At 46.0% G+C, this 19,197-nt stretch overlaps 1 protein-coding gene across 1 annotated transcript; it reads right to left on the minus strand.

Moving 5' to 3' along the window:
- Positions 1 to 686: 686 nt before the first annotated feature.
- Positions 687 to 15,297, minus strand: SLC22A7 (solute carrier family 22 member 7). The gene is made up of 10 exons (XM_085054521.1): positions 14,246 to 15,297; positions 11,832 to 11,935; positions 7,814 to 7,968; positions 7,059 to 7,227; positions 4,794 to 4,911; positions 3,807 to 3,916; positions 3,506 to 3,720; positions 2,938 to 3,046; positions 1,424 to 1,630; positions 687 to 1,279 (listed from the first exon to the last, which is right to left on the minus strand). Exons 1-10 carry the CDS (start codon positions 14,621 to 14,623, stop codon positions 1,216 to 1,218), a joined length of 1,629 nt encoding a protein of 542 aa, XP_084910647.1. The 5' UTR covers positions 14,624 to 15,297; the 3' UTR covers positions 687 to 1,215.
- Positions 15,298 to 19,197: the final 3,900 nt, after the last annotated feature.

Genomic DNA, 19,197 nt, shown 5'->3' on the forward strand with positions numbered 1-19,197 from the left:
GCATACTCTAGCTGACTTCTATAAAACATGATGTACTTCCAAGAGATAAAGAACATTTTGCTGAATGAAACACAAATTGGTCCTGACCTGCACATTGCCTTTTCTTTTTTTAACAGCACAAGGTAAGGTGTTAAGTGATTCATTGGCAGAAAAAAATAATTCAAAAAAACAGTTGCTGTCTTATAGCAGCTAGAAAAATTCTCAAGGCAGCTTATTTCTACTAGGAGGTGCTCTTGGACCTAGGATTGGATGTGCCTCTGCATGTGTTTTCAGATGCATTGTCATTGTGTGCTCTCTTCACAGCGCAGTGCATGTTTTAGCTTAAAGCACAGCCCAGGGAATCACACAGCACCTGGGCAACTGCTGTTCAACAAAATTCCAAATTTATAGATCATTTACAATTTGTGAATAATTTGGTGTCTCATCTCTGTTGTTTGCAGAATTAAGTGCAAGAGGCAAAGATATTCCATAAAGTTAAGATGAATGTATTAGACCAGTAAGCAGAATGGAGTCCAGTAATTAACTACTCGATATTCCATGCAAAGTTTCCTGTAGCAAGGTGGATTTTGTGTTTTGGATTTGAGTTAGTTTGTTTTTTTCTGTAGCTTAAAGTACACTTCTTGCATACACACTAGATTTAAATGCAAAAGCTTTTCTCTTCTTTATGTGTGTAGGGAAAATGCCTGCAGTCAACCTATTCTCAGTGGGATTCCTGCATGTGCTTTTTGCTGGCTTTGAGCCTCAGTGTGAAAACTGTCCAGACCATTTCTAAATACGAGAAATATTTGTAGCTACAGTTTACGGTTTAAAATGAACCATAAATTACCATCCAGTTGGATTTATTAGAGCTTATTTGGGTTTGTGTGATTCACAGTCAGTATTTTGTACTCGTGCACTGTTTCCCGAGGTGTACAAACCAATGGACTGTAGTTTCTGGAAAGCCGTGCAGGGATCTGAAAAGTCCAAGTCCAACAAGGCGGAAGACTGGAAAAGCTAAGCACGAGGTGCCTTTATTTCCATACCCTGTTAGACCTCTGCATCCTTGCTGCTGGGTTAGCTCCCGCCAGCTTTTCCTGGTCTGCCTCCTTCCTCCAGCATCCTCAGTCCCTCTTCCCTGCGGAGCGAGATGGGTGGGCAGTAAGGCTCTTTTCCCTGGCAGATCGGAGCACGGCTCAGCTGTGCAGTCCCACACGGTGGCTTGTCGCACGGGGTCCCTCACTTCAGCAGAGCCTGCAGCGGCACTCCCTCGGGGGCGCTGACTTCTGGCGGCGCTTTCACTCTGGAAGGAAGGAGAGAGAAGTGAGAGAAGCAGGAATGCCGACAGTCCCACCGGGATGTGCCTTCCTCCTCTGCCACCCACAGATGAAGGGACAGCAGAGAGGAATGTCCCCTGTGCCCGGGCAGAAGGGTGGCGGTGTCTCACCGTGGCTTCTCGATGTCCTCGATGCCCTCGGGAAGGCGCACGTTCAGCGTCTCCGGCAGCAGAAAGGCCACCGCGCCGCTGCACACCGCGACCCCGCAGTATGTCACCTCGGGCAGGGACCGCCACACCTCGTCCAGCAGGAACACCAGCGGGGCCAGGGCTCCTCCCAGGCGTGCCATGAAGGAGGTGTACCCCATCCCGTTCTGCCTGGAAAGGTGCAGACCGCCACAAGGAAGAGACGGATACTTCCATCGTACCACACCTCTGCCCCTTATCCCACAATTTTCTCTAAGTGCTGAGGCTTTTTCCACCCCGGGTTTTTCCTCTGCCATTTTTTTCTTCATCTCTTCCTAAAATCATAGCATTTCCCAGAGAGCAACTGTAGCTGCTGTGAGAAATAGATTTATGTCTATTATGAGAAAAAAGCTGCAGTTCCACACTAAAAATACCTGCTCTAAAGTTGTTTCCTCTTTGAATATTAAAACCCTGAGAGCATTTTCTAATAGTAAGACTAATGAGTCCTCTGAACTGCTTAGAGCAAATCCATGTTCCTCCTTCTCCCAGGTACTTCCAGGCAGGTGGCGTACACTGGAAATACCTGTGAGCACTTTTGGTCCAAGGAAGGAAAACCTTGGAGGTCTAATTTTGAGGGGAAGGGTTGCATTTCACACTGATGACAAAGATCCCAGGGTCTTGTGCATATGCAGGACAAGTACTGCAGACGGAACCAACTATTTTGTCTTTGTTAATGTCTTTGAGCATGTAAGATACAAACTGATTTGGAACAAAAAGTAACAGATCAGTGTGACCACTTTGGTTTAAATGTGAATCATTCCCCACATGCAACAAGACCTTTGAAAGCTAAAGGACTAAATGGCAGAGAATGGTACTCTGGGCAGGAAGGGAAAGAAGTGAAGTAAGCCACAAGGCCTGCTGTGATTCATGAGGGTTTTTTCAGACTTGCCCTAAGAAATCAGTGAGATGATTCCCTCCACCAGACTCAGCTATATCCCAAACTATGCAGATGCTAAACCTGGTTTTATGTTACTGTTACCCAGGTATGTCAAATAAGCTCTCTTTTTCCTCCTAAAAGGCCAGTTACATGCTGCTTCAGTATCATCTCATGTCCAAAAGACTCTCAAACATGTGGTAGTATGTGTCCCTTGTGAAACTTGATATTTCAAGTTATCATTTTCAGCTTCTTCTAACAGTTCCTGACAGATTATCACAGAGAACTAAGACTTTACTAAGCACATGTGCCTTATGGAGTGCAAAAATCTTCCCACACAGAATACTCCTCACCTCTCCATTAATCTTCCTGTCAGCATAACCTAACCACACACAACCCAGGTGAGAAGAAGCCTGCCTCTCATGAGTACATGAAATCCCTAGAACCTGCTGGTTCTGGAGGCAAGGGGCCAGTGCTGAGTGCAGTCAACAGCACATCCTGCTGTGCTGATGTCAAAGACCTGAGGAGGCACTGGGGCTGTGATCAGGTGGGTGGCACCTCTTACCTCAGAATGGTGGGAAAGAGCTCCGAGGTGTACAGGTAGACAGTGGTGAAAGCAGCTTCTGAGAAACCCTTGCCCATGATGGCCACAACTGAACGCAAAGAGGTCAAGGCTGGGGGAAAGAAAAGGATTGATGACAATGGTCAAAGAGCTGCCTCTAGGAAGAAGCTTCCATGTGTGAAAAGGGAGAAGGTTCACTGCTCTCACACACAAAACTGGGAGCTTCAAAACCCTGGAGCTGCTGTCTCCAAAGGCTGGATCTGTCAGTTTAGTAAGTGTTAGCCCAAGTGGGAGCTGAACTGATGACAGGATGGGTCCTGACAGTTCCCATTGGACAGGGTTGATAATTTAGATAGGCACTGTGCCTTGCTGTCACTGGACCCTTCCTAGACCCTTCACAGTAACTGGAAACAATCTGCTGTGCACAGGCATTAGGATAAGTGTCTTGTCTCATAGACACCCTTTAGGTGGTGGACTTCTCTACACAGAATTTCCTGCAGAAAAATCCATGCACAAAATGGACTCCCCTCCCCCTTTAGCAAGTACTGTGTAGAGCAGGAGAGCATCTCACACTTGGGAATGACAATGTTGGCTCCTATGCACAGTCCAGTCAGGATGAGTGTCCATGCCTGGCTCTGCCGCCGCCCGACTCGGTTCACCAGCACGTACATCACCATCTTGGCTGGAATCTCAATCACGCCAAAGACAAACTGGGAGAGGTAGATGTTGAGCCCAAAGCCAGTCAGGTTCATGCTCATGCCATAGTAAGAGAAGGCAACACCAAACCTGCAAGGAGTGGATGGAGATGGACTGAGGGAATTCCCTCTGGGAACTGCAGGGTGAATCTCCTGCTGTGAAGTGACACTGCTTACCACACCACGCCAGAACACAGAGAGATCTTCCTCAGCACTGGGGTCCGGAACAGGCTGATGTAGGAGTAACTCCCTCCCATGTTTTTGTCTGTGGCCATCATTGTGAGGGCCTGGGAGAGATGGAAAGAAAGAAATAGCTCAGCTACTGTGCTTTCAGGATGCAGACACGAAACCCCAGGCAGGCTGGGGACTTTGTCCTTCCCTTCAAGCTTCAGATCCACCTTGGATTTTCCATACATTCCCTTTGCAGAACAATTCTCTGAGCAAATGTTTCCAGAGGCATGTCTTCTTACAACTTTGCAGATTGCCTGCTATATTAGACCTCTTTTTCTTCTCATGGCCCCTTCCTCCCTCTCACCTACATTCCCTGTGTGGCAGAAAGGGCTGTAGAGAAATGGCAGATCATGGTGTTGGAAAAGTCAGTGTTGGCCAGTTCCATTCTCTTCCCCATGTGGCTGCTTGGTGTTGTATAAGGAGCTAACAGTGAGCTGCATGCTTTATTCTTAAGAGTGCATTCATTTAAAGACTATTTATACATCTGTTTATATAAATACAGAAGACATAAAAAAGTCACTGAGAAGTGAGCCCTGTCTGTGAAGAAGAAGAGAGTGCTTGTTCAGTTGGTTCAATTGCTTGGCAATTGGCTGATGGGTAAATATCAGCAGAGCTAATAAGTTTTACTCACTGTGTATTTAGTCCAGTGTCCAGTCCACTGAGGCCTCTTGCCATGGCAAAAATGAGTGTAAAGACACTGCACCTAGTGAAGGGTATTTCTGACCTTATGGGAGCTGAGCTGCTGCTTTATCTTTAGAATATTTTTCAGAATTTTTGCTTTCTACAGAAGAATGGACCATGATACCCTGTGACCCACAGTGCCCCACAGATCACACTGCAGGCTAAGCATTGCTCCAGCCATCAAAAAGGAATCAAACACAGAGAGACAAAGTGAGAAAGGAAAAACATGTGTCTGGATCTTCAGTTCCTTACCTCTGGTGAGACAGCAAAGTCTTTCCTTCCATTCATTCTTGCACATCTAAGCAGGTGCCTGTGGGCTTGCTTCACTTTGCCTTTGGCTATGAGCCACCGGGCAGACTCTGGGACCCACCTGCAGGTGAAGGAGAGAAGACTGTTCCTGTTGGAGCTGCATGTTTTCCACCCCACACACATGGCTCTGGTGTCTTCTCCATGAGACTTCAGCCTCAGCTAAATAGAACAACTGTGGTGCATGGGAAGAGTAGAGGGACACCCTTTTGACATGGACATGACTCCTACCCCCAAAGGAGTACAGTCTGCTAACTGAGGTATGTCTAGCCCAATTTAATTAATGGGATTTTTGATCAAAGCTTGAACTTTCTGAGCTGGTTGAAGTTTCAAACTCTTATCAATTAAAGCTGGCCCCAGGGAGTTTATGTTTACACATTTGTGCTTTCTGGGACTCTTTAAACCTTGAAACTGTAGGATATTAAAAACTACAGTGTAAAAAAGATTTAGTGAGCACTATACATGCTTTGTTGCTAAAATTATTTGGTTTTCACAATAATCAAAGCCTTTTGCACATTGGAGTCTCCCACTAGAATGGTCTGAGACCAGATCCCTATAACCCACTGTTTGTGATTCATGTGCTCTAAATCAGATTACAATAAAACTAATGAGCAACTATTGTCACTGTTCAAGCAGGAATTGAAAATTATGTGTAAAGCTAAAATGTTTGTAGAACTGGCCTTTTTGAAAGTTTTCATCTCCTTCCCATAAGCTTACAACTTTGGGAAATACAAAGAAGGAAAGATGGCATTTTGCACTCACTGCTACTGTCTCTAGCAAGTAATATTTTGTCTTATAGTTGTCTAATGTCTCCTCTGAGTTCTGACATTGTGTCAATAATATCTACAGAGTGCTAAATTAGATTTTAATTCCATACTTCAGAGACTTCCAATTTTCTGCAATCACTGACCTTTGGGTGCTTGAAAACTAGAGTATAATTTGTTGGAGACTAATCTCCATGAAAGATATTAATATAAGAAGAAAAATCAAACAGTTATGATGGAAAGGGTGGGTCCAAATGCATCTGTGAATTTCAGCACTTCCAAGGACTCAGTTTTTTTATGGCTGGTTGTCCTAGAAAGAGAGAAAAACAACCTGAACTAAAAAATCAGCAGAACATGTATTTTAGTTGTGTTGGACTTGATCAGTGAAATAGCAAATGTTACTCATTGCCAAAAAGCCCTCATCACCAGTGAAACTGCACATCTTTCTTTAGCCATTGATTGACAACAGCACCAGTTTATATCCCATTTTGGTAAGTATTATTTGAGATTTTCCTGCGAGATCTGTGTAGGTATTTAATCTAAACAACCCTAAACAACCACCCTAAGGTGAAGAAGACCCAGCCCCCCATCTCTGAATGTTCTCAGTGGGGCATTTGTGGGAATACCTGACTGCTTATTTCAGCACAAGACCTTTTTTCCAGTGAGCAAATGGAGCTGCTTATTCAAAGGACTGAGTTGGATCATCAAGTAAGTTGATCCAATTCCCTTCACATTGCAGTCACACTGTCAGTGAATCAACTCTGTATTCGAGTTTTTATCACTACGTTAAAAAAAAAAAAAGAAGGAAAAAGCAAAGTTTCAGTGATTAAATGAACGATCTTCCATTTTAAAGCTTAGGAGATGTCAGGTATTTCTTAAATAAGGCTACAGGGGGGGAAATTGCCCAGGGAAAACAGCTGTATTTGGCCCATCAGGGTGGTTATACAGCTGAGAAAAGCCATGGGAAGTGCAGAGATAAATGAACTTGACCTAGCCTGAAAGTGACAGTGGCTTTCATGGAAAATTTGGTGCCAAAAGTATCTTTCCCAGCGAGCTGGGGAAAGAGAATGGACAAATTATTTATCTTGAGTTTCCTAAGGATTAAAGCCTGGATCTGGTTGTGTCTTCCTTTATTAAGATCTCTTTTCTTTACTCTGAGCCATGCCTGACAGAGCTGGCAGCACCAAATCCTCCTTCCTTGTGCTGCTACCTGTAATCCAAATGCCTCAGCCCCAGTCCTGCCTCCTCCTTGTCCCCAAAGCTGTGATGTGACCTTGGCTCCTGGCCATGCTGGGGAGACAAAACCCAGGTCACTCCAGAGCTGCCACACAGGGGCAACCCGGGTACAGGATGCAGATGAGTCCTGTTCATCCTGAGGTTGCTGAGTGAATCCTAGGATCAGCAGAGGCAAATCCCAGCGTGGTCCCCTCCTGCTGGCTGCACTCACCACAGGCAGATGATGCTCAGGAGACAAGGTCCTGTCACAGCCACCAGCAGCCAGTGCCACTCCCGCACCAAGTACGCTGCCAGGGCCAGCAGCATGTTCCCAACGCTCCAGAAGATGCTGGTCAGGATCCCAGTGAAGGTGCGGTGCTGGACATCCACCCACTCCATCCCTGGAAGAGGGAGGTGGAGTTCAGCTGGGACACACAGGATTTCTCCAGGAAAGGAGGGTCTGCAGGGCTTTTTAACAAGGGCAAAGGGAGCTGACATCCCTGCTCTTCTCCTTCACAAAGTTCCACTGTTTGGCCAATAGCTGGAACATTTAAAATATTCAGCCACAGTTCTTAACCTCTTGCAAAGCTCTAAGGAACTGAAATAAAATCTTAAGATAAGAAATACTGGACATGTGTTAAGAAACAGTGCTAAAACCACTCTAGGTGATAGAAGATTTTTTATCTGATTCAAGAGCATTCAAATGGTCTTCATCAACCAGATTTTTTTTTCCCCTAACGACCTTGCCTGCACAGTTTCCCATTTCTCTGTCCACTCAATATTTCAGATTAAAGAAATATATTGAGATGAAATTAGGTACAATTTGCATGGATCCTTGCAAGAGGGGTATTCTGTAAAGAAATTCCACAGGCAGTGATTTCCAGACCCCTGTTCCTACTTAACTCTGTTCTTACTAACCCTGACAAGTCCTTTGTCACCCACTGCCTGCCAGGAGTCCCTGTGACACCCAGAACCACCCCCACTCACCCAAAGGCAGGACAATCAGGGAGACACCACTCAGGGCCACCCCAGTGAGGCTCCGTGTGACAGCCAGCATCGTGTAGGACATGGAGGCAGCACTCAGCATCCCAAAAACCACAGAGCACACGAGGGACAGCTGGATCATGGTCTTCCGTCCGAACCTGCCATGAGCACAGGCTGGGTTACTCTGGCTGGAAACCTGTCATGGGAGCAGGGTTTGAAATGGGCAAACCAGAGATTTTAGAGGAAAATGAAAAGGTGCAACAGCCTGGAGAGGAGGGAATGGCTCTGGATCAAGCTGGTGCCACAGTGGTGCAATCCCATTCAGAGGCTGCCCCATGAATGGTGGGATTCTCCAGTGGAAAGAGCAGCACTGCTCAGAAAAACAAATGAGGCTCTCCTGGCCAACACCACCACCAAAAGCAATGGTGCCAGCTTGAAATGCCATGCTGCTGTCACACCCTGCTCCCTCCAGTGACAATGTCCTTCTACCATGGCTTACCCAGGACTGGCCATGGCCACCATTCTCAGGGAGGAGACAGAGCCATGACACATTCACCCTGCTCCCTGGAAGGCAAACAAAGCAATCCAGTTATCAACCCACACGTTCAAATAGCCCTGAAATCCTAAGGGGTTTCTGAGGAATCTGCCAGGATGTTTCCCCCCAAGGGGTTTCCTTAGCTGATTGTCCAGAATCCTGTGTGGAGAAATAAAAAAAAGTCAAATGCACACAGATGGACATGTACACACACACACACACACACACACTCCTATCATCAGCACTGCATGATAGGAGATCTTAGGCTCAAACTGGAGTCATAGATTAAGCCTGCCAGCAGGTGATGTTCAGTCTACAAGGACTGAAATCTGCTCTGATCCTGTCACTGGGGCTCTCCCAGTGGCCACCTGAGAAGGATGGTGGCAAAAAATGATTGTTCCAGGGGAAGAAGTTTTGTGCCAGGACATAATGCCACAGTAATTCCTAAAATAACCACAAATTACTTTATTCAGCAGCTGATTAATGAATCTACTGGCAAAAAACCCCCAGCTTGTGGCTTGGGTATGGGGAGTTTGCTGGATATGCTTTCAAATTTATGCAGTGGCAGTTTGCAAAACACATCATGATGCCCCTGGGTCTGAACAGGAATGACCCAGAAACACACCAGAGCTGGATCCAGTTTCCAATAGGCAACTGCCTAAGAAGGAAGATACATTTTTTAAATGAAGATTTTCCTTGAAAATACAGTAAGAAGGATATAAAACCATAAGATTCCTGATAGGACTCAAGGCAGCTATTTAAGGACCCATTACTAGACTCTCTCAGCAAATGCACACTACCTGACAGGAAAACCAGAAAAGAGCTAGCAGAATTGAACTGCAGGATACAGGAAGGCTGCTAGAAATAATGCTATTAAAATTGTCTGCAAAGAGAGTGAGAGGAAAGCACAACCTCTGAAAGATTGTAACAAATACAATAAAAGGAGCAGACCGCACAAGCTTAAAAATTAATAAAAAAAGCCATTTTCATTTAATAAACCAACCTGAAGGTCTGCCAAAGCATCATAGAGCCAATTCTGTACAAGGACAAGGGACAAAAACACTCTTTGGAGAAGAGCAACAAAACCAGAAACCATATATATGTATTTTTGCACATGTATATTCACAGTGAAGGTTGTTGGAGGGTTTACCTGGGTAAAATTTGTCAGTAGAGTTGTTCTCAAATCCAAATATCTGTAATGGCTTGGAAAAAAAGGAACCTGAACAGCAACAAAATTCCAGGGCTAGATGATTTTCCCCTGGAGTACCAGAGATGAAATCTCTGCCTCACTGTTAGCACAAAGAAGTGGGATCTCACCTCTAGCAGAGAAAAGGAAGGTTGCTATTGGGAGGTCGACTTTGAAGAGATGATAGGGGGGATGTTGGGGGTGACATCTGAGGTTTAACCTGAAGATTCTTCATTTTCCACTTGCTTCCCTAGCCACTGCCCATTGCTGGGTTGATGTCTGCCTGGAGCAAAACTGTGTTTATCTGTCATAATGCCAAAATCTTCCTACTGAGTAGCTGTGGTCAGCTCAGAGCCTCCATTTTAAATGAGAAGATAAAATTGTTTCTCTATTTTAGATTAAACTGCCCTGGATTTTTTTTTTCTGCTTCTCTTATCCAGTCACAGAGTCCTTTAGCTCCTTGTGTAACTCCACACTTGGACCTCATCTCTGCCAGACTCAGCATCACCTCCCCACTTGCTCCCTTCCCAGATAATTTATAAATGTGCTGAAAAACACTCAAAGCCAAGCACAGGCACCTCCCTTGTCATAATGGAGCACTTGCATCTCCTCGATCCTTCCTGGCTTTTAACTGATTTTTTAGTCACACTGAGACCTTTCTCCCTCTCCTAGGCAGCTTAGTTTCTTCAGGAGTGTCTGAGAAGGAGATTTAGATGGGGTCTCCTCTGCTGAAATGCCTGTTGGTGAATGCAAAAAAATCCAGCACATTTGTAAGGCTTGGATCTTTTGAAAAAACATGTCTGGTCCTTCACTGGTGTGTCCCACCTACCCCTGGCTCAGTCTTTCAGTGTAGTTTCTGCCAATTTGCCTGGTGCAGACAGAGGTCAGGCTGCCTGGCATTCCTGAGACCTTATCTAGAGACAACTTTCAAGCATTGCTATCCCAAAGCTGCTGTAGGGCTCCAGGATAACCACTCCCTGCTCCTGGCATCTGACTGGCATTCATCTGCTGTACTTCTCTCTGCCTTCTTCTGTCAGTGTATTTCAAAGCTCCAGCTCCAACACCTGCCTCTACACATTCTCCCACTGTGAACACAGACTTATTTATGTCTCACACTACAGTCTTTTTATTTCCAGATGCTCCTTTTATGCCTTGATCCTCTACTGGCTCTTCCCCCTTACAATCCATTTGTGAAACAGACTATTTTTAATTTTGTACTACCTTGTGAGACCTTGTTTTCTGCCGTATATTGTCCTGCTCCTTTTCTTGATTCTGAATTTCTCCCCCTCCAACTGTGCTATATAACTATTGGAGATACAAAGCTAAGGCACACAGTTTGAAAATCAGCCAAGTGTCTTGGGTCCTTGTAAAAGTGTACCCAAATACTCACGGGTAAAGATGGATGTAAAAATTCCCATCTGCAGCACTAAAGTCTCTGGGTCCTTCACACTTCAGGTTCCTCTCTGCAGTGATTTTGTACCTTGCTGTACTCTAATTCCTCCCAGAGGAGGGAAATCAGGAAGCAGTTTCCCAATAATGAATACTGTACAGGGAATATCCCGATTTTGTGCCTGTACTCTCTAGTGGGTTTCCTGGTTCTGCTGTTTGCAAAAATATTTAGTTTCTTAATTGATGCCCTTTTTAGGTTATTACTTGGATTTTTTCCCAGGTTTATATTTTCACATCCCAACATTTAACCAAAGAGAGCAGATTCACTCCTGTTTTCTTCATTGCTTCAGCTCTTCCTTGAGGAAGAAATGCCTCCCTGCTTGTAAGAACCTCCTTTACCCTGATTCTCCAGGAATGACAGAGTCAGATTTTGCTTGCTGGATACTCTTTTGAGCTATGGCAAGCATTTGCTCTGAGCCCCTTGTTTGGGTGTCAGTAGCCAATTTGTGTATAACTTGCAAGGAGTGAACTCTTTTAGCCTTTTTGTTCAGCTTCCTTTCAATCAGCTTTCTCCTCCATTTTATTTTTTTTTTTTCAGAAACCGGTCTTGCAGACTGGATTTTTTTTTTGTTGTTGTTTATATTGTTCCTGCTGCAATTCTGACCACAGTCAGCAGGGCATCTGACTCCTAACCAAGGCCAGAGCTGCTTCTCTGATCCAAGAAGCATTTACTCCCTGCATTGCTTCCCAGTATGACTTGAATCTGATATCCAAGTGAGTGGCTGGATTCTCCCTTTGCAACTGCCTTTTCTCCTTTCCTGGCCCTCTGATTGCCTATTGAAGGTCACATGTTTGAGGGATTCTTTCTGTGGAAGTGGTGCCCCAGAGGAGGAGGCTGAAAGGGGTCAAACCTGTCGGAGAGGTACCCGAACACCATGGCCCCCATCGTGACGCCGATGAAGAAGAAGGTTGCTGTTGCCTGGTTCAGCCCACGCTGCTCACACACGAGGTCCCACTGAAACACAAGGCCAAAATGACACTTAGTGCCCAGCTCAGTCCCTGCTGCCTTCTCACACTCCTTCAATCCTGTGGTCAGACATTGTGTGTTGCAGTTTCTATCTGCTGAGTCTGACGGAGGGATGGAATCCTGCACTAAACTGCATAACTGGAAAATGGAAAGCTGCATCTTACAAAAGTCCCAGTTATCCATCCCCACTGTGACAGCCTCTCTGTGAATACTTCATGGAATCACACCATCATGGAAGATGCTGAGTTGGAAGTGACCCATCAGGGCCTTGGAGCCCAACTCCTGGCCCTGCACAGCACCATTCCTGGGAATCACACCCCGTGCCTGAGAGCATTGTCCAAACGCTTCTTGCATTCTGTCAGGCTTGGAGCTGTGATCACTGCCTTGCAGAGTCTGTTCCAGTGCCCAACCACCCTCTGGGTGGAAAACTTCTCTGATATCCAACCTAAACCTCCCCTGACACAGCTTCATGCCTTTTCTTCTAGTCCTGTCACAAGAATGAAGAGATCAGTACCTGCCCCTCTGCTTGCCCTCGTGAGGATGTTGAAGACCCCAGTGAGGTCTCCCCTCAGTCACCTCCAGGCTGGACAGACCAAATGACCTCAGCCACTCCTCATAAGGCTTGCCCTCCAGACCTTTCACCTTCCTCATGGCCCTCCTTTGAATGCTCTCCAATAGCTGAATATCTTTTCTATATTGTGGTACCCAAAACTGCCCTTAGCACTCAAGCTGAGACCACCCCAGTGCAGAACAGAGCAGGGCAATCCCCTCCTTTGGCTGGTTGGTGATTGCTGTGCCTGATGCCCCTCAGGACCCAGGTGGGCATCAGAAAACCTTCCTGGGTACCACACATGGAAAATTCCCCTTTTTTCTTCTCCTGACCTCTGCAAGACCTGCCCAGCTGCAAGTCCCCCCCAGCTCCCTCTGTTGTGCTGCTGAGACTGCCCTGGTGAGCTGGGCATTTGCAGGGTGTCCCACTGCAGTGAGCTGTCACACCCCTCAGTGTGCATTAGGGAATGTCGTGTTCACAACCAGTTTCTGCTGCCCTGACCAGTTTCCTTGGAAGTTGTCTGTGCAGGGAGGAAGGAGGGCAGAATGGAAGTGAGGTCAAATACTTGCTCTTAATGCTAACCTATTGATTTCTTACTGAGAAGCTGGTTTGGATATTCATTCTAATTAAGTTAATGAACATAATTTTACTCTCTTGGAAGTGCAAATGTCGCTAATCTCTACAGAATGCTGTGGCCAAGCGGCAGAGTTAATTTTCTCTGTGTGCATATGCGACAAAACTTAATTTAATCATCAACTAAGCCTCTCTGACAAGGCCAGACAGACCTTAAACAACCTTTCCTGCTACAAAAGCAGGATTCCAGAGAAAGCTCTGGCCCCTTGAACAGGTCCTGAGGCTCCATGCCTGATGAAAGCTAACCCTAACCCTAACCTGCCTGATGCAAACAGGAGCAGTTTGGGTGGTGGGGAGGAAGCACCAGCTGCAGGCTAAGACTTGTCCCTGCTCTCACTGAGACACTCTCCACTGTCTTTGTGTGATTTAGACCTTTTTCCACGGCAAGTAAAGCAGTAACACACAGAGGTGTCACTGCTAGCCCTGGAAAAGTGTTTCAGAAGGTGGCTGGTAAATATTTGATGGGCAAGGACCTCGGGCAGGCTCAAGGTTATGTCTGGCCAACATACTCCATCTCAGTGGAAGACCCTCGGGAGAGCATTTGATTTGGCAGCAAAAGACATTGGGGGTAAGAGAAGAGAGGCAGCACAACCTTGGGGAGAAGAGAAGGAAGGTGAAGATGAGTGAGGAGGGGTGGCCAAGGGAATAGAAGTTATAAAGTGTTTGGAAAACCAAGTGAAGGAGTTAAGGGCTCATATGAAACCCTGACTGTTTCCAGGTCAGGCCACAAATGCCATGTGGCCCACACAGAGAAAATCCTGTGTGTCTGTCATTCCCCTGCCACCTGACCCCCTCATGAATCTCTCAATCATCTGGGGAAATGAAGATGATTATAATGAGAAATGTTGGCATCAATCTAAGCAAGATGAGATGCACACAGTAATAATAATAATAATAATAATAATAATAATAACAATAATAAAAAATGTTAGCTCCTAACACTGAGTTTCAAAGAGCTTCCCCCTCCCTGGACATCTTCTCTAAGCAGGTTGTGTCCACTGGTTACAATGCACAGATCCTCCTCTCATTCTGTGCACTCAGCAAACACCTGTCCATCTGCTCCTCAAAGGACAGAGCAAATTTCATTTTTGGCTGGATCACAGGCCAGGAGTTACCTGGGTGGAGATGGTGGAGGTGAACTGCGAGTGGTCATAGACCCATCCATGCTGGCAGTGCTGGATGATGGATTTGTTTTCTGGTTGCAGAGAGGAGTTGAGCAGCAGGTGAAACTGAGGCTGTGAGAACATCTCACAGGAGCTGAAGGTGCCATCGGGCTTCCGAGGGATGCTGATGAGTAGAATTTCCTCCGTGGTGAGATTCCCAAATTCCTCTTGGTGTGGGATTGCACAGTGATGAGAGGGGGTAGCAGCAAGGAAATTGTGCAGCAGGAAATGCATGGGCAGGTTGATTCTTGGGAGGCAGAGGACAGCCAAAATCAAAATCTGGAATCTGCCAAAGCCCCCGATTTCCAGCAAGAGATCCTCAAATTTCATCTTTCCTGTGGAGATGGCTCATTCAGAGTGGCTGTGTAACAAGGAGCAGCAACATGAGCCTCTGTCCTTGGAACTCAGCTTCCCATGGCTTTTCATACAGCCACCTCTTTGGACTTTGAGACCTTGCTGAAAGGTGTCAAAAGTCACAGTGAAACTCTCCACTTGGGGTATAGCCAAAGAAATTATCCTGTGTGCACACAACACATCCCTTTCAAACAGACCCAGCACAAGGCACCTGCTCTTTTTGGAGTCCTTTCCTCCTGCTGTGGTTTTGGGACATTAGGAAGGGAGGCTGTGGGGACAGTACTGTGAGAGCACTCTCATTTCCCATGTGAAGGTCCCAGGAGCTGCAGCAAACTCTGCCTGGGGTGAGCTGGTCACCAGCCAGACCTGTTGGACCATGACAGAGGCCTCCGGAAGAGCAGGGGTGTCCCACTGTGTCAGGACACCTGAGGACACCAAAGCCTGGCTGCTGAGCACCAGCTAAGGGGGTTTTGGTGTGGTTTGTTCAAGTCATGGCCTTGGAGCAGGGAGTGGAGAGAGGCTGAGAGGGTGCCTGGAAGGGAGATGTGTCTCTGGATGGAGGCAAACAGGGAGGTGCCCTTGGGAGTGAAAAGCTGGGCTGTGAGTGAATGTCACCTGCTCACCTGTGCCCTGCAAAGAATGGAAAAATTGAAAATGTTTCCCCACAAAGTCATCTCCTGCAAGTCCCTGCACACCCTTCTCAAACCTGGGGACAAGACATGAGCCTGCTTCCCTTGCAGTAAGTGCTCTGGACAGACTGGGCCTGTGGGGTAACACATCCCAGATGGCTGTGTCCTCAGCTCAGGGGGCAGAGCATCACACTGCAAGCAGGGGCAGCACCCTCCAAAGGCTGAAGAAGCAGAGCAGTGGAGCTGCTGAGAGCTTGCCCTAAGTTATCTCCCAGTGCATTTTCACACTGTACCTCTTTCCTCACCGTCTGTGCCCTTCTCCATCAGCCCTGCAGCTCACAGGAGTGAAGTAGGGACACCTGACAATACTGTGTCTCCAGGATTACAGTTTAAGCTGAAGTTGAATTAAAGGACAAATTATTTTTCTTCACCACTTCTAAGAGCAAGGAAGAGAAAGTCTCATTGATACGCTGCTGCATATTCAAACTGCAAACAGATCCAGCCTCCCCTTCAGAAATGAGATAATACATCATTGTTCTGCAGCTCCTGGGGCTCTGCTGCTCATACTGCATTGCTTAAAATGTACATTGCTCTATTTCTTTAACCAGTCACCAGCTTTAGTTAATGACCAACATGTGTGCAAAGGCTGTGACTGACTTGACTGAATTAACAACTTGGTTAATTAGACTTGACTCAAACAGCTTGAATGTGACCAGAGAGAGCAGTCAGACTCCTCTGCTGTTGCTGTCACATATAATGCTGGAAAGAAGAGTTCATGTTTTACTTCACATGAGTACCACTTTCTTCTGCAAATTTTCTTTCTCCTCCTTTTCAGGATGCCAACTACTTGTTGAGAAGGTTGGATTATTAAATTACTTGGTCACTAATGTAATTTTCCTCTAACCAGTGCTGTTGGGGAACTGTGTCAGGGCAGAGATTCAGCCCACACTATTAGGCTGCATTTTACTGAGGAAATAGCAAATTCAAACTACTCCTTCAGTCAGGGAAAGAAAGACACAGCAGGAATAGGAAGTCCAGACAGGATCAAATGTTTTCAGGGGTGAGATTCCATCTGATTAAATCATTCTCAGTTAGACAAGAGAACCCTGTGTGAAGTAAAACATTGCCAGGGAACTCAAAACAAACCCACTGGTTCAGGGAGCAGCATGAGCAGGGAATTATGACCCAGGAGCTGGGAAGACTCCAGCACTGGCCATGCCCTCCTCAACTGGGCACAGTCCCAGAGAGTCTCAGCATGGCTGGCTGAGCCTGGTGGCACAGGGTCAATCAACAGCCCCAGACACAGCGAGAGGATGAACCAGAACCAGGGTTCCTCCAGAGAGCCTGGAGCAGGAGAAGGGCTGCAGACAAAGCTACAAGGCAGGCCCAAGATCCATGCAGCACCCAGGACAGCAGGCAGGAACATGTCTAACACAGCTCAGATGGATGGGAGACACAGGCCTGAGCAGCAATGAGGTCCTGGGCCATAAGCAGAAGGTGCTTGGTGGCAGTGCAGGGCAGTAACAGCCTTTAGTGCCTTTGGGGCCCTGATGCCCTGAAGGGTCATGGCTTTACACCAAAAGCTCAGGGAATGCTGCACAGGGAGCTTGGAGCAGGCTTTAGCACTAGCTGGATCAGAGTTTTTGGAAAGCCTGTGCACACAGTAAAGGTGTGGGAGTGAAAATACACACAGCTACACACTTGTGCTGAAAGTACAGATGGGGAGATGGTGAGAGTGATTTGCAGGGAATTACTGAGTGGGTGAAGTGAGGTCCAATGCTCACCCTGATGGTGTTTCTTTGCCACTGTGTCTGTGTGCTTGTCAGGTCCCAACAGCTCCACAGCTCCATCCTGCATTTCCTCCCCCTCCCAGGTCATTCCCAATGGGGTCCTCCCCAGAAGGAGTTATGAAAAGCTGCAGAGTGTCCAGGGAAGCTGCTTTCACCATACAGCACCACACCTTCAGTGTTTGAACTGCTCTGCCTTCCTTCACTGAACACCTTCCTCCACTCATCACCTTATTTCACTACCTTTCTCATGTAATCTAAGCATCTCTTAGTTTCTGTCTTGGGTGACCAAGACTTCAGTTTTGACTTTTCTGCCCTGTGTTTGAATAGGGATCCTTTGCAGTTTGCAGTTTCAGCAATACAGGAACCGACTCAGGATTCCCTGAGTTCTTCAATAAGAAACTCACCCAATATTCCATCTCCAACATTGGCAAGAAACATGGGAAAGAGAGTAGGGCATCTGGTATTACTTCCCAGATGGTCTTCTTGCCTCCAACCTATTCCTTGTTTGAGGATGCAGTTTTTGTGACTGCCACTATGAGATGCACTGTCCCAAACTGGTTGCTTATTGACAGCTTTCAATTTACATCTATGCTTTGGGTTAAAATTCCAATGTAATATTAGAGGTCTCTTCCAACCTGAATTATCCTATGAGCCTATGGATGTTACACCACAAGATTTTGGGTTTGTTTAGCCTGTTATTTTAAATCTGAGGCTTTATCACAGTGTTTCAAACTGGATTAGTAAATTTAAACAACTGGACTCAATTACATTATTTTCATTTGACATTTTTTGTACCTAATGAAACCCATGTGGATGCTCTAAGAGTCTCTTGGTCTCCAGGTGCTTTCTACAACCTGACTCATTTTGGCAGCTTACTTGAAGCTACAGGCATGAATGACTTTTTCTCACTGGCATGAAAAAGTGTCCTTGGGTTGAGCTGTCCTTGGGTTGAGCTGATTCCAGAGCTGCACGGTGAGAGAGAGTCCATGGCAGCCTCCCTCTGACATTAGAGGGTAGATGAATGCAAGGCTGGGAATAAAAAGTATTTCTTTGCAGTGCAGGCTTACACTGCAGTGCTGAGGCACTCCTGTGGCTCACCTTGTCTGCACTGGGGCTTTTCTTGCCTTGAAATATTTCTAAGTGATTGCAGAAGAAAGATCTCTGAGCCCAGCAGTCTCTTTGGCTTTTCTAGATATAACAAAAGCTGTTCTGAGTAAAGATACTGCCTCCTTCTGCAAACCTGTCTTTTCCTATTTTGTGAGGCTGTTCCAACACGAGCAGCCTATTTTAGTTTCTTTCTCCATTTGCCTTCTCTCTTGACAAAGGCAGAGGCACATTGTTCCTGACAAACCTGCCTTCCAGAGAACCTCTCATTTCACCATCCAGGGGTGCTGATGAAGCCCCTCTGGCAACCCTTCCTGCTGGCAGCTGATCCATGCAGCTCTGAAATACTTCTCGATTTCCCACTTCATGCTGCTCAGCTTTAACTTTCATCTGCCTGTTCCTGACACAGGCTTTAAAGAGCTTTTACATCCCAGTGTTTATTTTTATGCTTTTGCATTCTACACTGGAGTAAAATGTGTTTTCTTTTGGTTATAGGAGAAAGAACAGAAACTGTTATCATAGGAACAGCTTTCCAAGGGAGCACTTATTTTTTATTCTTTTTATTTCTTATTCTTTATTCCCTCTTCCACTGCCCTATCCCAAAGCTTGGCAATAAACTGTAACTACACATACCTGGATGTGGTCTGCACAACACAGGCACGAGGTAACTTGTGTGTGGTAAAAGGAATGTTGTAAAAACTGTCCTTAGCTTAAACATCAGATGGTCAGAGAGTATTAAAAGTCAAACCATGCCAAGTCACTGGTTTGCTTTTGCTCCACTTCCCACATATTAATGTGCAGGTCCAACATCTCTGCCAATGTTACTTAACTGTGGCATCTAGACTTTGCAAAAGCATATTTTTTTTATTTTGTTGTTGTTGTTGTTGTTAGAAAAGCAGGCTTTTCTCTCTGACAAGTGTTGTTTTGGGAGAGGATGGCTGAGCCTGCTGCCTCCAGTGTGGTTGTAAACAAGGTTCATTGTGAAGGAAAATATCTTGCAACACCAATAAACTGGAGAAGACACCAA

This window comes from Lichenostomus cassidix, chromosome 3 (genome assembly GCF_008360975.1).
Source record: "Lichenostomus cassidix isolate B80296 chromosome 3, HeHo_3.0, whole genome shotgun sequence".
NCBI classification, from domain to species: domain Eukaryota; kingdom Metazoa; phylum Chordata; class Aves; order Passeriformes; family Meliphagidae; genus Lichenostomus; species Lichenostomus cassidix.

What these genes read in the sequence shown, in the direction of transcription:
- SLC22A7 (XM_085054521.1), bottom strand. Translation starts at nt 14,623, where the DNA reads ATGAAATTTGAGGATCTCTTGCTGGAAATCGGGGGCTTTGGCAGATTC. An exon ending in CAACATTGTCATTCCCAAGT is followed by an intron (nt 3,047 to 3,505) that starts GTGAGATGCTCT and finishes TCTTTCCCCCAG; the next exon opens with CCTTGACCTCTTTGCGTTCA. An exon ending in GAGGACATCGAGAAGCCACG is followed by an intron (nt 1,280 to 1,423) that starts GTGAGACACCGC and finishes CCTTCCTTCCAG; the next exon opens with AGTGAAAGCGCCGCCAGAAG.